The sequence below is a fragment of the Monodelphis domestica genome, chromosome 7, assembly GCF_027887165.1.
Source record: "Monodelphis domestica isolate mMonDom1 chromosome 7, mMonDom1.pri, whole genome shotgun sequence".
Classification (NCBI taxonomy): Eukaryota; Metazoa; Chordata; class Mammalia; order Didelphimorphia; family Didelphidae; genus Monodelphis; species Monodelphis domestica.
The window spans coordinates 52,058,890-52,085,596 of NC_077233.1; the positions used below are offsets into that span (position 1 = coordinate 52,058,890).

Genomic DNA, 26,707 nt, shown 5'->3' on the forward strand with positions numbered 1-26,707 from the left:
CCCTCTATTTGGCATCGTCCCCCTTGAGTGCCTAGTACACTGGCAATGGAAAGTGGGTAAGATATTTACCTCCCTAAAAGCACAGTCACCTCCCAGAAGGCAGAGACTATGTCTTTTTGCAAATTTCAGTTAATTAATTTCAACAAGTTTTCAATCATTACTTCCTATGTTCCAAGTCCTTGGATTGGAACTGTGTGTGTGAGAAAGAGAGATGTATGGGCAGTGGTCCCTGCCCTCCAGGAGCTCACAGTCTGTTGAGAGAACCACTTGATACAAGGAAAGACTCATAGAAAAAAGTGTTAGGGAGCAGTGTTGGTGATGAGAATGATGTGAGCTTCCAGGAGGAGGATGACGATCTTTCAATAGGCAGTTCAAGAAAGGAAAATATTTCAAACAAGGGAAGCAGTAAAGTTTTTTCCTGGTTCCCAACTGCCTGTGGGATTAATTTCAAAGTCCTTAGCCTAACATTCAAGGCCCTTCATGCTCTGATCCCCCCCAGGCTACTTTTCCCTTATCTCCATCATACATCTGATCTATGGCTATATAATCTCCATCCCGTATACAATCAATGTGAATACCCGGATCATATGTCTTCATTCCATATTAATATGAATATCTCTATCATCCATCTATAGGCTAAAGCTATCTCTTTTCATTAATGTCTTCATATTTTATGTCCGTATTCACCAAAATTCAATTCAACATTTATTAAAAACTACCATATGCCAGATACAATGCTATGATGGGGATAGAAAGAAAAAAATGAAATAATCCCTGCCCTCAAGGAGCTTACATTCTTCTAAGGAGATATAACAGATATTAACCATATGTGGTTATACACAAATGGATAATTTGAAGGAAGAAGACAGCATATATTCTCTTCATCTGTAGTTATGCAACATCACTGGAGAAATATTGGTATTCAAGAGACTTTTTTTCTTCCTGGTTTTTTGGCTAGGGTAACTTGAAATAGTTAAAAGAACTTTGTAGTTCCGCAGAAGACAAACTGGCCCTCTCTCTCTCCTACTCCTGTTAAATTCTGGACCTGACTGCTTTGTCCATTTGCAATGTCTATCCAAGATACAGATAATAATGGATGAGCTCTATAGTCAGTAATTCACCTGTATGTCATAGAATGGGCAAAATTCGTTCTTCATTCATTTAGTTTTTCATGAGTGAATAATTGGGCCATTCATTTTCCCTCACATCAAACCTAAATCTCTCCAAAATTTCTGCCCATTGCTCCTATTCCCTACAATGCCATACCTAATAAGTTTATATCCTCTTGTGTGTCACATTCCTTTTTAAAGTCTTGAAGATGTCTACCATGTCCCTCCTACCATTATCTCCTCCAGTTAAACATTCAAAATTCCTTCCACTGGATTTTATATGGTATGAACCTGTGACTTCCCCATCCTGGTAGGCCTCCTATCCACTTTAGGTAGAGCTCCCCATTTTATTGATGCCCTTGGCACCCAGAATTGAACACAACATTCCAGATGTGACTTCACCAGAGCAAGGGGCAGTAGGGCAGATGGCCCCTTCCTACTTCTGGTCACTCTGACTTTCTTCATGCAGACTAAAATTATATTTACTCTTTGGGTTGCCAATTCACACTATTGACACATATTGACCTTGAAGTCCAAGACACCCATGTTTGTTTGCTTTTTTCTGATGAACATCTATCTAGCTAGGCTCCATCTTATACTTGTGAAATTCATATTTAAATGCACACAGTAATCTTTGAATAAATGTTTACTGTATTAATTAACATGTTATCTCTTAAGTAGCACTGGATGGTGACCAATGCAGGATTTGTTTTGCTCAATTATAGATGTTTGTAACAGGCCTTTTGGTTTTTTTTTTGTTTTCTCAATAAGGAGGAGAGAAAAAGAAGAAGAGAAGGTGGACTTTTCACTGATTTAAAAAAATAAAATGAGTGACAGAGCCCTAAACTTGGAGTCTGATAGCCCAAGTTAGAATTCTGGTTCTGCTCTTTGTAGCCAGTATGTCTTCAAATGATGTGCATCCCCTTTCTAGATTGTCTCCTTATCTGTAACAGAAGTCAGATTTGATTATTTCTAAGGTGATGATGCTAAGACCTGTTATGATTTTATGAATGAATGAATGAATAGTATATGAAAATTTATGGTTACAATGAATACGTGTGGGGAAGTGAGACTTAAGGGCAGTAGGGGGTAATAGGGCTTAGAAGGTAGGTTGGTGCCAGATTCTAAAAGGCTTTGAATGTCAAGGTGGGCTTGACAGAATGACAAATGAGTATATTATTACACCTGGACCTGATGTTAGACCTGTATTTGACTTGTGCATTCAGTGATGGGTTGATACTCTTAGTTCTAGTCTCACCATCCCTACTTCAACACCTACTTCTCTCTCTCTCTCTCTTTCTCTCTCTCTCTCTCTCTCTCTCTCTCTCTCTCTCTCTCTCTCTCACACACACACACACACACACACACACACACACACACACACACACACACACACATATATGCCTGCTGGATGATGGTCTGGATTTCCTTAGGAGGAGGTAGGATATAATCTGATATCCTAAGATAAAACTATCTCTGCACTCATGAAGAATCCATCAAGGTCTACTTGGCTCCAGAGAGTAGAACTAGAAGCAATGGGGAGAAACTACAAAGAGGAAGATTTTATCTTGATGGAAAAGTCATAATAGTTGGCATTGTTCAAGAGTAGAATGCTCTGTCTTGGGAAGTAGGGGGTTATCCCTCACTGGGGATCTCTAAGTGGAGGCTGGATGGACATTTGCTCAAGATGTTGAAGAGGATATTCTTGATCAGGTTGAGCTAGAAGGCTAGTAAGGTCCCTTTCAAATCTATGGTTCTATGATCTGCTCCATGAGTTAGGAATGAAACACCTAAAGAAGAAAATCGCTTCCTCATTTGAATACCAAGCTGAAGCTTCAAGAAAGGACAACTGCTGGGGCAGTTAGGTAGCACAGTGGATACAGAATGAGGTCTGGAGCCAGGAAGATATGGTGTCAAATCTGGCACCAGACACTTCCTATCTGTGCAACCCTGGGCAAGTCACTTAACCCCCCCAACAGCCTAGCCCTTGCCATTCTTCTGTCTTAGAATTGATATTAAAACAAGATGAAAGAAAGAAAAAGGATGAAAGGAAGGAGAGAAAGAGAGAGGGAGGGAAGGATGGGAAAAGGTAAGGAGGAAGCAAGGAAGGATAAATAGTACCTGGCATAGTAAATGCTAACTGTTAACTATTATTATTAACAATTATGATTATGGGGCAGCTAAGTGGCCATAGAGCTCTGGGTATGGAGGCAGGAAGACCTGAGTTCAAGTCCTATTTCAATCCATTTATCAGCTGTGAGACCTTGATCAAGTCACTTAATCTCTGTCTCAGTTTCCTCCTCTATAAAATGGGATAATATTACTAGCACCTACCTCCCATGGCAGTTGTGAGGATCAAATGAGATAACATATATAACATAATTTGTAAATGTAAAAGAGCTCTATAAATGTTACTTATTATTCTTCCAGGCCTATGTGTATTCCCCCACCTGCCCTTTTCCAAGTCATCTATACAAAAGAAAGTCAACTAGTCCTTTGGCATAACCAAATAACAAACGATGAAAACAGCATATTCCATTTCTGCAGGTTTTTAATGTCTTCTATTTATATAAAATCCAAGATTGAGTCTGATCTCATCATTTTACAGATGAGGAAACTGAGGCCCAAGGAAGTTAAGTGACTCAACCAAGGGTCATGCAGTTGGTAAGTATCTGAGCTGGAATTTCAGCTCATGCCTCCTGATTCCAGATGAATTTCCTCTCGGGGTATCTGCTGACTGTTTCAGGCTACATCAATATCATTTCATCTTTTTTTTAAACATCATTTCATCTTAATGTCACAACTCTAACAAGCAGGACAGGGATAAATCAGCAAACTGCCAAGGTCACATAGCCAATAAGGGCTAAATATAGGTCTCGAACTCAGGACTTCTGATATCAGTTCACAATAGACTTCAAGGCCATCGAAGGTGGAATCCCCTCATTTTGCTGAGTCCCAGAGTTGGCCAAGAAATTCACTTAAAGTCACCCAAGTAAAATGTGGCAGAAGCCAGGTCATCTCACTCTAAAATCCAGCATTCTTTCCACTACACCATGCTTCCTCTCAAATCCAATGCTCTTTTCAAGATCTTTAGTGAATTGAATTAAATTGAATCAGGTCAAATCAATGCCAATATGGAAGACAAGCTAGAGCCTGCATCCCTCAGCCTTCCTTAACTCAAGGATTTCTCCTGAGGCCAGCCACTCATTGCCAGCAAGCCAAGCTCCCACATACTTCCCATGGTCCACTTTTTGCCTTCAGTTTTCCCTAGGGAAATGGTGGTAGATTTGTGAGGTCAATCAGGGCTGGCCATCGTCAAAAAAGGGTATTGGTTCAGAATGAGAAGACTCAGATTTTAGCTTTGGTGCTCTCACTAACTGCGTCACCTTGATCATGTTACCTCCCTGGGCTTGAATCTCTTCATCTGTAAGTGGATGAAGTTGGCTTAGATGCCCTCTAACATTGCACTCGGCTCTGACATTCTTCTAAAGTTTGATGGTAGAGTAGACATCATTCACCTTGATACCTTCTTGCCTTCTTTTTCCTTTTCTCCTTTCTGAGACTACATCTCTTCCTGGCACCTATACTGTCTCATTCCCATGGAATCTTGTTCTCGGTGACTGCCAACTAACCCCCACTAAAAAGAACCATAACTAGAAATTCTCTCACCTTGGAAGAATTCAGTTCAGAGAGAATGGCAAAAAGAGATAGGGCAGTCTATCCTCCAATTTATCCAGCCCTTATTGGTGGAGAGAAGCCGGGAAGAGGGCAACGTGATCCCCAAGAGAGGACCATTACCGTGACAAGTAATGGGGGCTGAAGCCACAGAGAGAATCATGATGCTTATATGTTGGGGGGAAGTGGGTCCCCACATATCCATTTGTCCTGTGGCTTAGAACTCTACATTTGAGATGCTGGATGATCATAGTGATTAAGGTACTTTCCCTCTCAGCAAAAATCCAAAAGGCTTCCAGACCCAGAGGAATAAATTGTGAATGAGGAATTTTAAGCACCATGACAGGTTGGAGATGGATATATTTAGGGGCAACACAGTCTTCCTAAAGCCCCTCAAATTTTACCACAAGTGACTAGCTAATAGGACCAATCCTAGGGAGAGGTGTCCTTCCTAATACTACAAATATTTTTCTTTCATTTAACTCTTCCTGAGAGCTCTCACATAATATTTTTCCCTTTGTATTCCTGGAACATGCCACTTACTTCCTGTGTGACCATGGACAAATCACCTAACCTTTCTGGACCTCAGTTTTCTCATCTTTAAAATAAGGAGATTGGATCCAATGGTGTCTAACATCTCTTCCAGTCAAAATCTAGTATCCTGTAGATATAGACCAGAGAGAAAACATGGTGCACTGGAAAGAACCAAAGGTCCTGGGTTCGAATTCCTTCTACCTCAGAGCCTCATCATAACAATAACTTGTACATGTATAGAACTTTAAGGTGTACAAAGCACTTTTCTCCCAGCAATCTTGTAATGTAGTGTTATTAATCTTATTTTCATATGAGAAAACTGAGGTTCTTAGACACTAAGTGACTTGTTCACACTTGCACAGCTAGAGAGAATCTGAGATAGAATTTGAACCCAAATCCCCTGACACCAAGCCTAACAGCAACCCCAAGGCTACTATGCCACCTATGAAAATGAAAATAACAACATCTAGAGATTACTAAGCTTAAATGAAATAGTCATAGAGAGCATTTTGAAAATGTAATGCACGTATGCTCACATATACAGTTTTTATTTCTATTATTATTATGTAATTATATTATCATGATAAAATTCCATTATTTCTATCATTACTATGCCTTCTCTGACCCTCAGTTTCATCATCTGTCAAGTGAAAATAATAATCTCTTCTTAGGTTATTATGAGAATTATATTATGGACGTGAAAGTATTTTGCAAATCTTAAAGTAATAAGGACCTATGTAAAAACATATCTACATGTCCCTATGCATATATATGCATGTATTCACAAATCTATTTCATGTAGATACTGCTATTAATAATAATGTTGCTGTTGTTTTCTGGTTGTTTCAGTCATGCCCAACTCTTCTTGACCTCATTTGGGGTCTTCTTGGCAGGGTCAGCTCATTAAAAAAAATTCTTGCTTTCTGTCTCAATCAATAATGTGTATCAGATCCAAGGCTGAAAAGTAGTAAAGGCTAGGCAATGGGGGTTCAGTGACTTACCCAGGATCACACAGCTAGGAAGTGTCTGAGGCTAGATTTGAACCCAGGACCTCCCATCTCTGGGCCTGGCTCTCTATCCACTGAGTTACTAGCTGCCTCTTATCCAGCTCATTTTATAGATGAGGAAACTGAGGCCAACAGGATTAAGTGTTTTGCCCTGGGTCACATAGCTAGTGAGTGTCTGAGGTCAGATTTGAACTCAGGTCTTCCTGATTCCAGGTCCAGTGCTCTATGTCCACCTAGCTGCTTAATAATAACAATAAAAATAACAACAATAATAACAATAAGAGCTAACAATTAGAACGTACTATGCTATAATATATTAATGATATATTATATATAATAATATATAACAATATAATAATATGCTATAATAATAATAGAAAGAAAAATAATAGAAAGAAAGCACACTGTTCTAAGTGCTTTAAAATGATTATTTCATTTGATCCTCACAAACTGGAAGGGTCCTTAGAGGTCATATGACTCAACTATATCACTTTTAGGGAAGGAAATTGAGTCTGGGGATTATACCAAAGCAGGATCTCTTAACCTTTTGTGTGTCACAACTCCCTCATAGGCAGTCTGGGGAAGCCTACAGACCCCCTCTCAGAACAATGTTTTGAAATGGATTACAAAGGAAACCAGTTATCGGGGGAAATCGTTATTGGTATATTTCTTTGCCTAAAAGCAAGTTTTTAGACTCTAGATTAAGAACTCCTGCTCTGAGTCGTTGCCAGTAGGTAGCTAAACTTCCCAAGGGCAGAGATCAGGTTTTCAAAATTCAACATAATCCGCAGCACCAAAGGCAGGTACTGTCATTTCCAGTCCTACTGGATGATAATGATGAACTATTTTCATTCATACAATAAACATTCACTAAGCATCTCTGAATAAGGAGCAGCAGCAAGTAAGGGGGCTGGGAGGGAGAGGAGTCGTCTAAACGAGGCACAGTTTACTGTTTCTCTACCCTAGTTTTCTCTACCCAGTTTCTCTAACTAGTAGAACCCACTCTATAATAGTAGGATACAACACAAATATTTTACAGCCATATTCAGTAAGTGCACTCGAGGGGTGCAGAACAAAGAAGGTTGCCTATAAGAGAGCTCTTTGGATCAAAAGGGACAGATGTCAGGAAACATCAAAAACTAGCATGGAGGTGGGATATAAGATTTAAAGACAATTGCTGGTCCTGAAGGCAGGAAGATCTCTGTTCAAATCCTTCCTCTGACATTTCCTGGCTGTTCAACTATCTCTCTTGCTCGTCTTTAAGATGGGGATGATAACACCTGTAGTCCTTACTTCTCAGGGTTGTAAGAAAATGTTTGTAAAGTGCTTTGCAAACCTAAAAGCACCCTATAAATGTCAGCTATTATTAGTTGTGGTAATAAGAGATCTTAATTATCCATACATCTGCTGTTGGATACTCTCAGTTGGCAAAAGCAGAGTAGCTAATCATTTCTTGACTTGCTTTAATGATAATTTCATCCTTTGAAAGATAAAGGAACCAAAAAGGAGAGAAACTGCAATTCTGGACCCTGATTTTTCCACCAATTAGGAACCAGAAGAAATTTTTTAAAAGGTCAACTTGGGGGATCCCTTTAGGAGATATATGAGATGCACCCTAGATCTGAGGAGAAAACATTTCAAAGTCAAAGGACTCAAAGATCACATAAGTAGAGTCCCCTGGTCTAAAACTCTATAAAGGAAGTCATCTAAGGAGGGATGAGAAGCTATCAAGAATGATATTATAGGGGCAGTAAGGTAGCTCAGTAGATAGAGTGCCACGCCTAGAGACAGGAAGTCCTGGGTTTAGATCTGTCCTCAGACACTTCCTAGCTATGTGACCCTGGGCAAGTCACTTAACCCCAATTGTGCAGCCCTTATTACTCTTCTGCCTTGCAATTTCTACTCAGTATTGATTCTAAGACAGAAGGTATTGATTGGGGGGGGGGGGAAGAATGATATTCTAAAGATACAAAGATAAAGAAATCCAATAAAGAAAGGGAGAAGTTGTCTGAAAAGACAGATGTAAATGCACAGAAAACACTTCACCCAACTGAATTCTTAAAAGGCAAATACAAAGAAGGGAGCAAGGACAGAAGATGAATGGAATAGTGTGGGATGGTTCTGTATGAACAGCAGGAGTCTCAAAGCTCCAAATGAGCTGAGACTTACTCAAAAAACTTAGGATAACACAAAGGAGGGAAAGAGGAGAATCAAAGAAGAGAGAGCACTACTTCTCAGGGTGGATTCCACATTGATAATGGACCATGGAGAAAAGGAGCTTTTCATTTCTCCTTTTGCTTCTGTTTTCTCTGCCAAAGAGAATGAATGAACTTTGCCTATGGAGCAAAAGACCTAGAGGTACTCTCCCAGTTCACAGAATGGGACAATCACTGACAAATGGGAGTCTGATAGAACAGTTACTGAATCTCCTTTCAGGGTTCTAGAAGTAGACCTGAGTGATTGAAAGGTGGTTTTCTGATGCTATATAGCTCATGAGCCCCCACCTATATGATTCCTCCCTCCACTGTTATCTATTGATATCCTGTCATCAGCCAGACTTAATTTAAAAAGAATATTTTTAATTTTATATAATATATAAATATATTTTTTAATAACATAGTACAATTTAAGCTATTGGTACACCCAAATTCTGTGATACATTCCCATAAGTACATCCAGGGTCCAGGAGAAAGGGAGATAAGGCTTAGAGAATATGTGTGGCAAAAGAGGAATAGCTCTTGAAAGTCCTTTTGATGAACCCCTCCCCAAGTTATTACCTTTAAATATGGTATAGTTTTTCAGCCAGACTCCTTGTAGGTCACTGAAGCCGTCTGTCCCCATCACAATCAATCTATCCTTGGCTCCTAATGGAAACACTTTGGCCAACCACTGATGTCCCAGGAGACACTGCCAAACCTTCTGGCTCCCCCAAATTTACTAGATCTTCTTCCAGTCAAATGGGGGAGGAGGCTGAGGCTAAGGTCAAGGGCTCTCTCCCCTACCACTTAAGTGATTACATCTCAGTGACTGAATGCTCTCCTCTCGGTGGCCAAACACTCTGGATTCCAGACTGGTTCACAGTTTTCTAGATGACCCACCCAACAGGACCAAGTTTCGAACATAATTCCCATCACAACTATAGAAATATCCAGGCCTTGTGATTGATTATCACCTGGTTAAGGAATCAGAACATAGCTCTCACAATTAGTTAGGTTTACTCTCTGTCACTCTTATACGTAGAAAGGACTCCCCAATAAAAGCCTAAAAGAGCAGTGAAAATCAATTTTTTAGGCTTCTATTTTGAGCTTGCTCATATCTTATTTACTTATTTACTTATTTATTTATTTGTTTATTTGTTTGTTTGTTTGTTTGTTTTAAGTTTTGGAAAATTTAAAATCCAAAGAATGCTTCATTACCCTAGATCGTTTTAAGCCTCAAGATCAAATGAACAATAGAAATATAGCAAGAGCTGGCATGATCACTGGAAGGCACAATTGCTAAGGCACTGCCAGTGAATCACAGAGAATGAGAGAGGTCTTCTAGATGGAAGCCTGGAAAAGGACAAATACCATCACAGTTTTTGAGAGAGACAGAGAGACAGAGACAGAATAGAATCCATAAAGTATAGAAATATGAGCTTGACTTTTATGCATTTAAAAAATTTAGAGTATGTTACTAAAGAGATGGTTAGTAAGCATCTAGAAAAGGAAACAGCAATCACAAAAAGTCAGCAGGACTTCATCAAGAACATCATATTAACTTCACTTCCCTTTATGAAAGAATTACTATAGTCTAATAGAGGTTTTGTTAATATAATTAACCTAGATTTTAGTGGAACATTTGAAAAAGTCTGTCCTCTTATTCTTGTGGGCAAGATATGAGCTAAACAAAAGGATGGACTTCTAACTGGTTGAATAGTCTGACCCAAAGAGTTGACCAGTTGAATGCCCCAGCATCTTTACTTGACCATGTTACAAATGACTTGGATATAGAATGACCAGCCTATGAAATTTTAATATAACATAAAACTAAGAGAGATAAGTAATATGTTATATGACAATTGAGATCTGAAAAATCTTGACAGCCTAAATGAGCACACTGGGTCAAATTTAATAACATAAGATTACAGGGATTTTTGTAAAGTCTTATACTTGAGCTAAAAAAAATTAAGTAGAAGAAGCCTGGCTAGATTACACTTATCTGAAAAAGATCTAGAGATTTTAGACGACAATAAGTCCATTATGTATCACCAATATGATATTAACAGCCCTCTCTCACAAAAGCAATCTTAGATTACATTAAGAGATGCATAAAGTCCAAGACTAGGGATTTTATGGGTTCACTGTGCCAGATTTGATCGTACCACATATGATTTATCGTTTGGAGTTCGAAGTATTGCATTTTAGAACAGACATTGTATAAATTGGAGAGTACCCAGAAAGGTTGACCTAGGAGGGGTGACCTAATGATCATGTCATATGAGGATCAGTTAAAGCAAGTGGGGAAGTTTACCCTAGAGAAGATTTGGTTGGGGATGGAGAGACAGTTATATTTGAAGAGCTGTCGTGTGGAACAAAGATGGATCTATACAGTTTAACTCCAAAGGGAGGAACTAGGAATGCTGATTGTAAATGACAAAAAGTCAGATTTAGGCTTGATGTCAGAAACAAAAACAAAACATCCTAGCAAGGAGAGTTGTCGAAAAGCTGAATTGGCTCTCTTTAACACCAGAAGTCTTTGAAAAAAGGTTGGATGGCTGCTTATTGTGAATGTTATAAAAGAGACTCTTGGCCAGATACAAGTTGGACTGGATGATGTCTGAGATTCTTTCCAACTCTTAAGGTTCTGTGGGAAAAAAATGAACTGCACACCCAATAGCACTTACCACAGTGCGAGGCACAGGCACGTATAAATGCTCAATAATATTCATTGAATGAATGAAATCCCAAAACAAATCTGAAATCAAACAAACCCAAACAAAATAAAATGAGAACAGTATAGCTACATACAGAATTACTGAGACTTAGGGGTTATGGGAAACATTACTTTAACAGTCTAAAGTGGCCACAGTCCAGCTGAATACACTGACCAAAGCCCAAAGTAGCTCATGGCTGCATTATTTCATAAAGCTCTGAGCTGACCTCCCTGTCTCTGCCCCCCCCACCTCCAGTTCATCCCACACATAGCCACCAGTCAATAGTCTTTATATACCCTTTTGCTTATGCATGCAGAGCTACCTCTCCTATGAAATCTAAACTCCTTACAGGCTCCAAGGATTCTGCACCAACTTTCCCTCACACTCACTCACTACTCAAGAGCACTCATCACTCAACCAAAGTCCAGTTCCACTCTCTGCTTCTCCCAAGCCTACCTTGTTCCCCACTTGTCCAAAAAAGGCTGGACCTCTAGAACCTCCTCATAGTCTCTTCTCCCATCCTGGAATGTCCTTCCCACTCCTTTCCACCAAAGCATGCTTCCCCCAATGCCCTCTCCATTTCCCATCTGCCTCTGGTGTAATTAAATCTGACTATAAGAACCTTTATGAGCCCTTACCTGCCCACACATATTAAGGAACACAAAACCACGGCACAGAGCAAACAACCTGATTCATAGAACAAGAGTTAAAAACCTTTTCAATGGGGCTTGCTAGATTGAGATACAGACTAGAGATGGGGGTCTTGGATTCAATCTGGCCTCAGACACTTCTTAGCTATGTGACCTTGGGCAAGTTAGCCCATCCCTTACCTCTCTTCTGCCTTGGTACCAATGCACAGTATTGATCCTAAAATGGAAGGTAAGGGTAATAAATTTATAAAACAACCTATTCAACAGTTCAGTTGTCACATTTGCTAGACCTTTGACTCAAGTTACCTCTGTAAACCATAGGTGACATTCTGCTTCTTCCATCTAAAGAATTCCTAGATACTGTTTCCCCACCTAGAACTAATAGTAACCACTTTTTCTTTGCTATTACCTAATGGATTGCCCTTCCTCAGTCTGCAAAACCTGACAGATTCCTCTTTCTTAACTAGACTCCATGCCTTGAGAAGTCCTAGTTTACCCTAGCTGGTTGCTATTTGCAGATGCTTGAGCTTCTCCTTTGAATTTTGTTTTTCCAGAGTCTAGTGACAAAAAGGACACTGGATTATAAATCTAGAGACCTAGGTTCTAATTTTGCACTAACTACTACTATTTGGACAAGTCACAGCACCTTGATATACTTAGATAAGTCACTGGACCTTTATTTCTTCATCTTTCAAATGAAAACAATCTGATTAAAGGAGCTTCCTTGTATCGTCCAATTTAGAGTTAAAAGGGATCTTAGATGTTATTTACCTCTGATCCATCTTAATCTTAGAAGGAGGAAACTAAGGCCCAGGCCTATTTCATAGGATCACAATGTGAATTAAATGGGACAGTGCCCTGGCAAAGTCTAAAAAACTAGACAATCACTTCTTGGCCTTTTGGCTAAGATCAAGTATAAAATACTAGACAGATATAAAGGACTATTATTATACTCCGATGACTTGCCTGCTAATCCTCTGGATGCATCTCATTTTATAATTGAAGAAGACCAAATGAAAGCTCTTATTCTGAATGATGAGGATGGTTCAGCTTCACAGATGGCAGATTCTGCATTTATAGTAGAAAACAGAGCCTCTTTGGGAAAGGCTACCCCATGACCTCCTAAGCGACTGTCTAAGCTGAGGATTTCTGTGAAGCCCTAACAAAGCTGACCTCAGCAGACTATGTCCCTGAAGTCTGTGTAATCTAGAAACTAGAGTTTCCAAGCTTCTTTAGACTGCTCACCTCTCATTATGTCCTTCTGATGAGTGAATACTGGTCCCTACCCTAGGATGAGGGAAGAAGTCATGGAACAACTCCAAAGGAGAATGGGGACTTGCTACCAGAATAGATGAAGCAGGTAAATGCCCACCACTGCCCACAGTTCATGACCAACTTGAGCCCTTCGGTGGATTTTGGGGAAATGTTCAGTTTTGAACATACTGAATTTGAGCTGTCAAGAAGAGATGTCAAATCCAGTTTGAAATGTCTAGTAGGCAATTGGTGTTACATGACTCTAGTTCAAGAGAAATACATGGGCTGTATGTATACATATGGGAATCATTTACATAAAGATGATAACTAAACCATGAGAGCTAATGGGAAGTCACCAAATGGGACTATATCAAGAAGAGGGTCCAGGAACCTATCATACCAATAACAATAATTACACATTTTAGTACCTGCAGAATCAGATTTAGAGGTAGAATGGGCTTGCAAGACTATGGAATCCAACCACCTCATTTTACAGATAAGGAAACTGAGATCTAAAAAGATTAAATGACTTGCCCACAATCATAACGGTGGGAAGTAGCAGAATGCTATTTTCTCCAACTGCCCAAATGAAAAAGATTCAGAAAGGTAAGTGTTTGTCCATAGTAACACAAGTAATAAGTGTCAGATCGGGGATGTGAAGTGAGATCTCCTGAAGGGCCAAGGCAGAGTCAAATTCCTAAGGAACAGAAAATTGTAAAGCCCAGATAATTAGAATTCTAAGATCTTTGGTCAACACAGAAGTCAGTGAGGAAGATAACAGCAGCCCTGCCAACTGGTGCCATAAATGGATAAATAAATAGAAGATATGATGTTCATATCCATACCATTAATCAGTACTTTTCTGTCCCTCTTCTCTCCTCCCCACCCCAGCTATATACCATGAAAACAAAGTGGAAATAGCTCTTCTTCTCTCAATACCACCCTAACCCTTCACTCTTCCACTCTGTCCTGTTGCCTTCTAGGCTGCCCTGAATAGGCTTTAAGCTTAAGGTTACCTGGATAAGGTTGGGGTGATTGGAGAATTTGAGGAATAAAGTGTGTCTGCTTCAATCCCTGCATACAAACAATCCTAGGCAGCTCAGTAGTGTGGTGGACAGTGCACTGGGCTCAGAGTCAGGATGGACTTGAGTTTCAAATCCAGCTTCAGACACTTACTATTTAACTTAATTTCTGTCTGCATCAGTTTCTCTATCTGTAAGATGGGGATGATAATAGCACCTACCTCATGGGGTTTGGGTAAGAATTAAATCAGATGATATTTTTAAAGTGCTTGGGTGGCACAGTGTCTGGTAGTACACATTTAATAAATGCCTTCCCATTCCCCCCCCCCCCCCCCGCCTTCCCCTGTGGTGCTCCATTCCATCATTCTAATTACAGAGACTTCCCTTGGCCCCCAGCACTAGTCCAGCAGAGATGCTCTGAGATAGCAGCCTGAGCTTAATCCTACCCCAATCCATTAGAATCCCAGAATTACATAGAATCTCTGAGCTGAAAAGAACCTTAGAGCTCATCTAGCCCATGCTGCCTGGCCTGTTTTTTGTTGCTCTCCAGGAGCTAAGAATGATTTTTACATTTTTAAATAAAGTTTTATTGTATTTTAAAATATAAAAACCATTCTTACCCCAACAAGCTGTACAAAAATAGGCAGCCACAGCAGTAGCAACAGTACAGATTGGAAGGAGGAATTTGAATCACAAGCCTTCATTTGCTTCCCTCAAATATCTACTACCTCATTTGACAGATGAGGGAACTGAGGTCTAAAGAGAGGTCTAAGATGATGTCATTAGTCAAGCTGAGGGGTTTGCCCAGAGACTGGGAGGAGGATAAATCAAATGTTTTATTTATTTATTGGAACTCTGGAGTTCTAGAATTCAAATTGTTTCCCAAAATTCTAGAATGTTGTACCATTATTTCCAAAAGTTAAGCCTAGAAGCCCAATGGCTTGACTGCCCTGTTTTATTCCTTCGCTTGCCCATTTCCGATTCTGGTTTACAGACTATGCAATTCTCAATTTCTCTTTCTCTTCCTTCCCTTCCTACTTTCCCTCCTCCTTTTCCCTTCCCTCCCCCTCCACAAAGGTACCAGGGGGAGCAATGAATAGGACAAATCACCCAGTCACCCCTCAGTGTGCTTATCCAGATGAGACCTTGTTAAAAATGAACATTAATGGCAGCCTTATCACAAATAGGCAACAGACCACCTGAAAGGAATGAAAGAAAGGGAGGAGTTATGGTCATCAGAGAACTGGGTCTAGTCCTTTAGTGATAATGGAGAAGATATATGGACTAAGTGGTGGTGGTGTGGTGTTCATATACCCACACAAACATGCATATATATTTTTAAACATTGGTCTTTTCCTTTTTTATTTTATAAAATAAAATTCTTTATTAAAATAGCTAAGCATAAATTACCTAATATATATGAATTGTTAAGTATTATGTAGTAGTACTTACATTTAATTAAATTTTATTTTATTTAAATAGGCAATATACAATTCAGAGCAAGACAAAGAAAAGAAAAGCAAATCCCTAGATACACATTGATTGATCTCATATCTTTCTTAGCATAGCTTCCTAAGCCTCTTATTTCTCCTCTCCCTGATTCTATTATCACTCCTTCAGTCCTTGGAGGTTTTTTCCTTTCCCTTTTTAAACCCTTACTTTCCATCTTGGAATCAATACTGAGTGTTGGTTCTTAGGCAGAAGAGTGATAAGGGCTAGGCAATGGGGGTCAAGTGACTTGCCCAGGGTCACACAGCTGGGAAGTGCCTGAGATCAAATTTGAACTCAGGACCTCCATCTCTTGGCTCGGCTCTCAATCCACTGAGCCACCTAGCTGCCTCCTCACTCAATCATTGTTGATCATCTTGGTATGATATAGTAGAAAGAGTATTGAACTTAGAATTAGGATGCTTACTGCTACTTAAAAGCTGTGTGTGATCCTGGGTACACTTGGCATCTCTGTGCCTCAGATTCCTTATCTATAAAATGGGGATAATTATCTTTTCAGTGCACATCTCATGGAATTGTTGTGAGGATCAAACGAAATAATGTGCTTTACAACCACAAAAGGGAAACATAAGTATTTAATAACTCATTTCACCTCTTTGCCTCAGTTTCCTCAACAACCAAGGTTGTTTGTGGACCAGATGATATAGTACTTGTAAAGAACTTAGCACATAATAGGCACTTTATAAATGCTAGTTATGTTTCTTATTGCTGTGGTGGTTATTATTACCACATAGAAAAGCTGGGCTGATTCCCCACTAATGGAGTCCAGGGCTTTGCTCAGACTTTATGGACAGCTCTCACCCTTTCTTTCCCACAGATGAGCACTATCTCTGACTATGTAAATTGTTACAAAAATTGGCATGGCAAAAGAGTTCAAATAATTAACCCTGATGCCTTTTGATATCTTCTGCCAAACAATCACCTTCCTTTATTTCTGAGGCATATCCCTCAGGCACTCACACACAAATTCAAATACTGGACAGGTTCGGGGGCTAAGCTGCCCTTCGCTGCCCAAAACCCACAGCCCACTTGCCTATGTATCTCCCCCTCTGCCTATTTTAAGACCCAATGCAGGGAAGAAAATGGCACAAGACAGTGGTTTTTTGAGTGCATCCAAGGATTCTTTCAAAGTTCACAAGTCCATGTTGCCAAGAGACCTTATGAGATCTTTGACAAGCAGCATTGTGATTATAATTCCTCTAATTTATTCTGTAACTAAATTAATTACTGCATGCTACTTTCACCATATTGTTCCCAGTTTGAGAGCCCTGAATGCCACTACTATTACTACTACTACTACTACTACTACTACTACTACTACTACTACTACTACCACTACTACTACTACTACTACTACTACTACTACTACCACTACTACCACTACTACTACTACTACTACTACTACTACTACTACTACTACCACTACCACTACTACTACTACTACTACTACTACTACTTCTCTCTCTCTATCTGTCTCTGTGTGTCTCTCTCTTTCTCTCAGTTCTTCCCCCCTCTATCTCTCTTCCCCCCTCTCCCTTCCCCCTTTTCCTCTCCCTGTTTCTTTCTTCCTCTCTCCCTCTCTCCTTGTCTCCTTCTTCTCCCTCCCTCCCTCCAGGAAAAATCCAAAGTCATTATTCTAGTTTCCAGAGTACTCACCAATCTTCCTCTAACTTACCCTTTTAGATTTCTCTTTCCTGCAGGAATTCTGCTCCAGTTAAAGTGACCCCATCACTATCCCTCACACTGGTTTTGTTCTGTTTTCCTTGGAGACCTTTGTCAACACCATTCTCTTTCTCTCGAATTCTCCCACCCTGCGTCTCCCACTATGGAACTTTGACCCACTCTTCAAAGCTCAGTTCATATCATTCCACTTCCCTTTAGTCTGACTGGATTCTATAAGGCTCCCCATTCTCCCCTCTCTTCGCCTATGCACTAGAAGTGTTCTCTCCTTCCTCTGACCTCTTACAGTACTTTTATATTAATAATATGACAGCTTAACCTATTTTATTTAGTACAACATGGCACAATGGATGGAGTCAGAAAATTCAAGTCCTACCTCTGACCTATAGTAGCTGTGTGGGCTGAGCAAGTAAGTCACATTACCTCTCATTTTGATTACTGCGATAGCCTGTTGGGGTTCTGCCTGCCTCAAGTCTCTCATCACTCTAATACATCCCCCATTCAGCCATTAAATCAATTTTCCTAAAATGCAGGTCAGATTATGTCATCCCTCTATTCAGTAAACTCCAGTGGCTTCCTGTTGCCTCCAGGCTGCAAATACAAAAAAACCCTGTTGGGCATTCAAAGCCCTTCATTACCTATCCCCCTCCTACCTTTCCAGTCTTCTTATTCTATATTTCCTAACATATACTCTTCGATCTAGTAATACTTTTCTACTAAGTGATGCATAAACTAAACACTTCATCTCTTGACTCTGGCCATTCTCTTTGGATGTCCCCCAGGCCTGGAAGACTCTCCCTCCTCCATTCTAACAACTAACCTTCCTGGCTTCCTTTAAATTCCTACCAAAATTCTACCTCTTACAGGAAGCCTTCCCCAACACCTATTAATTCCAGGGCCTCTTCTCTGTTAATTATTTCCTATATGTCCTGCAGCTTGCTTGGCATGTATGTGTTTATGTGTTAGACTATAATCTCCTTGAGGGCAGGGTCTATCTTTTGCTTCTTGTATCTGCAGTGCTTAGCACAGTGCCTGGCACAGAGGAGACACTTAATATATGTTTAGTGAATTGAATTGACGCTTTCAATGTTCCAGGAAACTCTAAGATTCTAAGTTACAGAGGAATTGATGATCTCCATTAATTGAGGGACTTTCCTCATTGGAAGCTCTCTACATCAGTAAAATCACAGGTGGAGAATAAATACAAACAAATTCACATATACATATATGTGTGTGTGTTTGTGCATGAACCTGAGTCTCTTGATTTTCAGGACAGTATACACACATATACACAAACATACACATATACACAAATATGCTCATAACTAATCTATACTACTTTGTAAGGACAAAAGTCATCTTAAGACTGCTTCATATCATGAAAAGTAGTTTAACGTTGTGAAAACATCCCTGAACTTGGATTCAAAAGACTTGGATTCTTGTCCTAACTCTATCATTGTAAGACCTTGGAAGATTCACTTAACCTCTCTGAAACTCAGTTTTATCATCTGTCAAATGGAAATGCTAATACTCATACTATTGACCTTACAATATTGTAATGAGAATCAAAGAAGATAATATATGTAAAGTACTTTGAAAATGGGTAGTACAATAAATATCAGCTATTAATGACAACTTCCCATAGCTCTTGGCTATAGGAAATATTGAGAACATTAAGAAACAACTTCCATACTTCAAAATTTTAAAGACCTATGTGAAAGTCCTCCACTGACACAGATTATAGCCCTTCTAAATCTTGGTAGATAGTCTTTAAGAATTGCCATGGGGGGTGTTCATCTGGGTGGCTCAGTGGATTGAGAGCCAGGCCTAGAGTCAGGAGGTCCTTGGTTCAAAAATGACCTCAGACACTTCTTAGCTATGTGACCCTGGGCAAGCCACTTAACCCCCATTGCCTAGCCCTTACTGTGCTTCTGCTTTAGAACCAATACACAGCACTGATTCTAAGATAGAAGGTAAGGTTTAAAAAAAAGTTTCCATGGACAAAACTTTACCACCCTCAGCCCACCAGGTGATAAGCCTCTATACACACATGTAAACTGGGCATCCATTTATTTAATACATACTCAGTAAATATGTGTCTAATAAATGGATGCCCACTGTCTTGTAAGTCAAGAGACAAAAGTCCTAGCCCTGGCTTTGCCACTGCCTTTCTATATGATCATGGATAAGGAATTTAAGTTCTCTGTATCTCAGTTTCCTCATCTTTTAAATGGGCATGATAATAATGCACCTATATGCTTTGAAGGAGTGTGGTGAGGACAGAATAAGAAAAATGGATATAGAAATCCTTGTAAAGATTATAGGGCACCATATGCCAATGCAAGGATGAACATTATATCCTTGGCTTTGGTTTCTGAAAGAATGTCTAGTTCCTTTTCTTCTTAGGGTACCTGCAAAATGTATGGATGAAATGGTTGTCCCAGAAGATGGAATTTATCAATAAACAGAATCTTAGCCTCTGAGAGCCCAGAAACCTTCAAGCAAATGGAACAAACTCCAAAGCTCTTTCTGACCCCTCCTTGACTCTCACAGTACAAAGAAAACCATGGCTGAATCTGGATTTTAGTTGCAGCTCTACCAGAACTATGTGTGACCTTGAACAAGTCATCTTCCCTCTCAAGGCCTCAGTTTTCTTATATGTAAGATTAGGCAGTTGGACCAGATGATTCCTAAGGTCTTTTCTAGCCCTAACATTTTGTACATTTGTGATTGCTTGGAGATCCTAGACAACAGCAAACAAATCAGGAAAAAAACCATTGAATCCTCAAGATTAAATTTACATGGATTATGGGAGATTTAGGGATCAGGAAATCAGCAATAAATTTTAAATCATGGAAAACTTCCCAAAGAATGTCTAAGGACTTTAATACTAAACCTAGAAACCATCCATAGCTATTGTCTAGATTGCTACTGAGGGTTAAGAAAGGGGTAGGGAGGATGAAATACACACCTAAAGGGGAGGATGGCACTGTCTATCCCTATACTGTCTCATTTGTGGGCACAAGAGTCTATAAAGCAATATGAAGAATAACTCTAGAGTTATGATTTCTCTTCTTAACAAATGAGTTTTGATGAAGTGATACCTACACCAAAGTCATCACTGTGTGGAGTGGAGTGGACAACTTTATACTTACTCTAACAAGACAGCCACTGCTAACTTTGTTGTAGTCCTTTATGAGTTATTTTCACATTTTTCATATATTTACACAAGAAAATCTATCTTATTTTATAGTCCTTTCTCATTTTTGTCTTCAATATTACCAACAATATGATCACATACACAATACCCACAAAATACATACAAACACTACTCATATGTCAAGATTTTCTAGTTTATTCAAAAATATTATCTACAGAGATAAGTTTTGACTTCAATTAACTTTGGCCACTTCCAAAAGTAAAATCCACCTTCAGAGGACCAAGATTTATCATCACTGTGATATTGTTGAGATATTTCATGGGCTTGGAAGGCATCTCCCCAAAAGGAATCTCTCACAATGTGTTGAGCAATGGTAGTCTGTCTGTGGTCTCCTAAGGTGATTGCTTTGTAGGGGACAGCTTTAATTTGGTCAGAGAAGTCCTGGTCTATTTATTAAATAATGCTATCCTTCACTTGGTCATACTTTCTCATCCTATCTGCCCCAGGCTGATGGAGTCCCCCCAACCATTTCCATTTGTTCCTAGGCCTCCTCCCCCACCTCCCAAATCCACCATCCTACTCCACCCCCATCTCCATCCATGCATGCACTCAGACAAATGCAGGGAGGAGCTGAGTCTTCAAATTCTGTCTTTAATCTAAAAGGGTAACTCTAATGGATTCTGGAAGACATTCATAGTAATCAGTCCTCTTTCCCAAAAGCCTCTTCCCTGACTAAGGATAATGCTTTGGCTAGATATTTCACAAAGAAGACAGACCCAGAGAACCACTTTGATATGGGATCTGTTCTAACTTAAGCATCCCCAAGTATGTGCTAGGTGCTTTAGAAATCTCCCTAACTGCCTAACCTTCCACATTCACACCCTTCAGACATATACTTCTTTCACAGACAGCCCCCACAGTCACTGAAAAGCATTCTCAGCACATACTCTACACACAAATACACACATATATACACTTTACACTCATTTCCCCCCATGCCATCCCCTAACCTAACTTCAACTCACAAATACAGTCTATTGCTATATAAGATACACTCACCCATTATACTCATTCTCTACCCCAACCTCAAAGATTGGGCCCAAAGAACAGAAGTTCCTAAAAAGTATTATCTGCAGCCCACTCTTAGATGCTAAATGACCATGAGAATCAAGTACAGGAGGTGAGGGGACTTTAAGAAGTGACACTGACAACCCCAGGTAAGGTGTACTCGAAAGTCGTTGTCTCTTCCCTCATAGAGCCAGAGACCTCTACTTCTCCCTAAGGCCAATACAAGCAGACTTAGAGGGAGTCTGGGAGGCAGGAACCCTCAAGTCCACTCTGTATGGGCCCTGGGGTCCCCTAGGTTTCCTCCCATGGCCACTTCCACCCTCCTACCTGCAAGCAGTTGCATCCAGGCACAGATCTTGTAGACTGTGGCTGTGTTGCAGAAGAAGAATAGGGCGAAACAGGTGATGCAGCCCAGGATCAGCACCATGGACAGCAATACGAAGAAGGCAGCCGCCTTGAAGGCCCCAGACGGGATGGTGCTGAAGTCGGTGAAGGAGCCCCGGCAGGTGAGCTCCCGGCCGGCCAGCCCGCTCCCCACGCAGTAGTGGAAGAGGCCGAAGTAGCCGGGTTTAGGGGTGCTCACGCTGTCGCCCACCCAGTAGGGCTGGATGAAGACCACCACGTTGATGATGGCGAAGCAGATGGTGAAGATAGCCCACAGCACCCCAATGGCCCGCGAGTTCCGCATATAATGCTCATGGTACAGCTTCGAGGCCTCCTGGGAGGGCAGCATGGTGGCAGGATTTGGGGTTGGGATAGAGGGTGAGAGCGGAGATGCACTGGGCTATGGGACCAGGAGTCAAGAACCTGATGGTTAGGAGCCTGGGAACTGAGAGAGGGGGTGGGGCGGGGAGAGGGGGAGGGAGCTAAGGAAACGGAGGCCTGACAGCCTGGAACCCCAGGGCTGAAGGGTGGGAGTGAGGGGCCGAAGGGCAGGGGAGGCGGGGCAGGGGCCCCAAGACTCCTAGAGGGACTGGGGCTGGGAGAGGGGGGGCCCCAGGGCCCAGGCCCAAAGCCTCCTTCCCGGGGGAGAAGATGCTGGGGGCAGGGAGCTGGGGGAGATGGAAAAGGATGGGGAGAAGCTGGGGGCTGAGGGGAGGCCAGAGCGAGGGGACTGGAGGCGTGGGGAGCCGGGCAGGCACTGGGCCGAGCTGAGCCGAGCTGAGCGAGGGGCCGCAAGGCCCAAGAGCAGGGACTCCGGGGGACCAGGCCCAGAGGGGAGCAGCGCAGCAGCAAGCCACGAGCCCCGAGGAGGCGGGCCGGGCGGAGGAGACTGCGGGGCCCCGGGCCGGGGCCAGGGCCGGGGCCGGGGCCAGGGCCGAGCCAGGAGACGAACCTGTCCGGGTCTCCAGGCGGCGGCTGGAGCTCTGGAGCGGAGCCGGCCTGGGGTGGGAGACCGCGTGCGCCGGACCCGGACCCAGGGACAGGATGACCCTAAGCACCTCGGTTCCGGGGCCCCGACGGCGGCGGTAACGGCTGCAGCTTCAGCGTCGGCGGCAGCTTCGGCCCGGCCTCCATCTTTGCTCCGGTTCTCCCCCGGGGGCGCGCTCCCGCGCCGAGGCGCGTCCCCGTCGCCACCCCCCTCCCCAGGCGCGCCCCTGACAGAGGCGCGCTCCTGCCCCGTACAGGTGGGGCAGAGGAGGGTGGGAAAGGATAGATGGGCGGGGGGTGAGGGTAGTGTGGCCTCGGTTCTGCCCGCTGGGCTCTTTCCCCGGTCTAGCGATGCTTGGGGGGAAGGGAGTAGGGAGGAAGGGGCCTGGGTTGCCCTTGGGAACGCGGAACCTTGGCAGACCCCCGACCTCTCCACACACTCTCAGGTACCCACGCTCTCTCCATTTGCTGAGGAGCAGGGAGGGGTGCGGCTAAGGCCACCGTGGTCCCAGAATCCTGAAAAGTCTCCCCACCACCACAGGCAGTCTTCCCTCAGTAGCTTGCCCCGCCCCTCGACTGGGCTGTGCTCACTAGAAAACCTGGGGTACCCTCTGGGGCCCAGACTGGACTGAGTCCTTCCCTTCCAGGCCCAACTTTGCAAGGGTGGATCTGTTTGGTCCTTGGGATGGTTAAGAATATGAGACTGTCCAAAATGGGCTCCTTAGAATGGAGTAACAGAGCTGGAAGGTACTTTAAAGGCTCTCTAGTCCAACTCCCTCATTTTACAAATGAGTAAACTGAGGTTCAGAGAACCTGAGTTATTTGTTCAAGGTCATACAGCTAGGGAATGGCAGAGCTTTGATTTGAACCAAATTCTTCCACCTTCAAGTTCAGCACTCTTCCTATTATTATTACCAAGTTTCTAGACAGTGTGCAGAGCAATCCACAAATCATTTCATTCATTAATGCATTTACTCAACAATTCTTGACAATGATATACAGAGCATTATACTGGGTATTTGGGGTTGGGAGGGGAGAACTATGGGAAGTTTCTGTGTTGCCTTAGGGATTTTTAAAAACCCTTACCTTTTGTCTTAGAATAAATACTAAGTATTGGTTCCAAGGCAGAAGAGAGGTGAGGGCTAGGCAATGGGGGTTATGTGACTTGTCCAGAGTCACACAGGTATAGCTGGACAGATTTGAACCCAGAGCCTCCTATCTCTAGGTCTGGTGCTCAACCCATTGAACCACTAAGCTACCCCCACTTTAGGGATCTTACAGTGGTTCAGAAGTGTTGATCTTTCTAATCTCCTAAGCACTTGTCAATCTCCTTTATATTACAATAGTTCACATTTATATAGCTCTTTAAAGTTTATAAAGCATTTTCTTCACAACAACCCAGTGATGTGGGTCATTAGTATAAATATTATTACTCTTCTTTGACATATGAAGAAACTGAGTTTCAGAAAGATTAAATAAGTTACCATGGGTTGTACAGTGTCATTATATATGTGTAACATCTCTTCTCCCAAGACTGTAAGCTCCTTGAGGGCAAGGACAGTGTTTTATTAACCCATGTATATTCTCAGGGCTTAATGTAACACTCTGAACATAGAAAGAACTTGAAATATTTGACAAATTGAACTAAAGACATACACACAGATAAATAAAAGGCAAATTAGAATGTCACTTTACAAGGATTACAAAAATGGTGATAGATGACAGTTCCTGCCCTCAAGAAGCTTATATTCTAATCAAGAAGTCATCTTAAAAGGGGTGCTAGAAAGCAGGAAGAAAAGAATACCTACTGATGCTTTTTTTTGAGGGGAACTGTACTATAGTCACCAGGAAGCTCAGGAACCCTAGACTAGATGGATCTTCACACACACAAATACAAAGACAAGAATCCTTGACATCTCTAATTTCTTTGACATTGTCAACATTCTAATCTCCTTGACACCTTCCTCTTTGGGTTTTTGTGACACTGTTCTCACCCATACCTGTCTGACCATTCTTTTTCAGACTTCTTTCTTCGATCTCCATTTGGGTCATTCCATTTCCATTCCAATTTCCAACTACCTTATTGGACATCGTGAAGTAGATATCCCATAGACATTTTAAACTCAATACGTCTGAAACTGAATTCATTATCTTTTCCCTCAGATCCCCTTTTCTAAGTTTTCCATTACTATCAGGATACTACCTAGTCTTCCAGTCACTCAGGCTCCCAATAATTATCATCCTCATTTTCTTACTCTCTCTCATCTTCCGTATCCAATATGTTGCCAAGTCCTATTGGTTCTACCTTCATAATATCTGTCCTATACATTTCCTTCTCTCCTCTAATGCTGCCCAGACTACCTAGTCTTACTTAGGGAAGTCACCTAGATTACCAAAACAACCTACTGACTGATCTCTCCTCAAGTCTCTCTCCACTATAGTTCATCTTTGTCTCATCTGTTAAACTGATCTTCCTCTATTCAATAAACTCCAGCGGCTCCCTTTCACCTCCTAGATCAAATATAAAATCAGCTATTTGGCTTTCAAAGTTCTTTTTTTTTTGTTTTGTTTTTTATTTTTTTAAACATTATTTTATTTGGTCATTTTCATACATTATTCACTGGAAACAAAGATCATTTTCTTTTCCTCCCCCCCCCCGTCCCCCCCTTTCCCTCTCCCATAGCCGACGCATGATTCCACTGGTTATCACATGTGTTCTTGACTCGAACTCATTTCCCTGTTGTTGGAATTTGCATTATAGTGTTCATTTAGAGTCTCTCCTCAGTCTTATCTGCTCCAACCCTGTAGTTAAGCAGTTGCTTTTCATCGGTGTTTTTACTCCCACAGTTTATCCTCTGCTTGTGGGTAGTATTTTTTTTTAGATCCCTGCAGATTGTTCAGGGACATTGCATTGCCACTAATGGAGAAGTCCATTACCTTCGATTGTACCACAATGTATCAGTCTCTGTGTACAATGTTTTCCTGGTTCTGCTCCTTTCGTTCTGCATCACTTCCTGGAGGTTGTTCCAGTCTCCATGGAATTCCTCCACTCCTTTGAGCACAATAGTATTCCATCACCAACATATACCACAATTTGTTCAGCCATTCCCCAATTGAAGGGCATCCCCTCATTTTCCAATTTTTTGGCCACCACAAAGAGCGCAGCTATGAATATTCTTGTACAAGTCTTTTTGTCCATTATCTCTTTGGGGTACAAGCCCAGCAGTGCTATGGCTGGATCAAAGGGCAGACATTCTTTTATCGCCCTTTGGGCATAGTTCCAAATTGCCCTCCAGAATGGTTGGATCAATTCACAACTCCACCAGCAATGAATTAGTGTCCCCACTTTGCCACATCCCCTCCAGCATTCATTACTTTCCATAGCTGTCATGTTAGCCAATCTGCTAGGTGTGAGGTGATCAAAGTTCTTTTAATGTTCTTGAGTAGTCTAACCTTAATATAAAGCCTCTCTCCAAGTCACACCAACTTACCAACTGTGAATGTTTATAGAGTTATCCTCAAGAGTTAGTCAAGAGACTACCCTAAGGGGCAACTAGGTGGCTCAGTAGATTAAAAAAAAAAAAACAAGACCAGAAACGAGAGGTCCTGGGTTCAAATCTGGTCTAAGACAGATTCCTAGCTGTGTGACCTTGGGCAAGTTACTTAATCCCAATTGCCTAGCCCTTACTTCTCTTCTGCTTTGGAACCAATACTTAGTATCAGTTATAAGCAAAAGTTAAAGGTTGAGAAAGA

The 26,707-nt window shown here is 41.5% G+C and overlaps 1 protein-coding gene across 2 annotated transcripts in view; it reads right to left on the bottom strand.

The window, feature by feature from the left end:
• LHFPL4 (LHFPL tetraspan subfamily member 4) overlaps positions 1 to 22,316 on the bottom strand; it is a 38,544-nt gene extending 16,228 nt beyond the window's left edge. For both annotated transcript variants that reach the window (XM_056804592.1, XM_056804591.1), the window contains exon 1: positions 21,911 to 22,316. In XM_056804592.1, coding sequence (XP_056660570.1) covers positions 21,911 to 22,316 — 406 coding nt within the window. The remainder of the gene's footprint in view (positions 1 to 21,910) is intronic.
• Between the last annotated feature and the right edge of the window lie 4,391 nt (positions 22,317 to 26,707).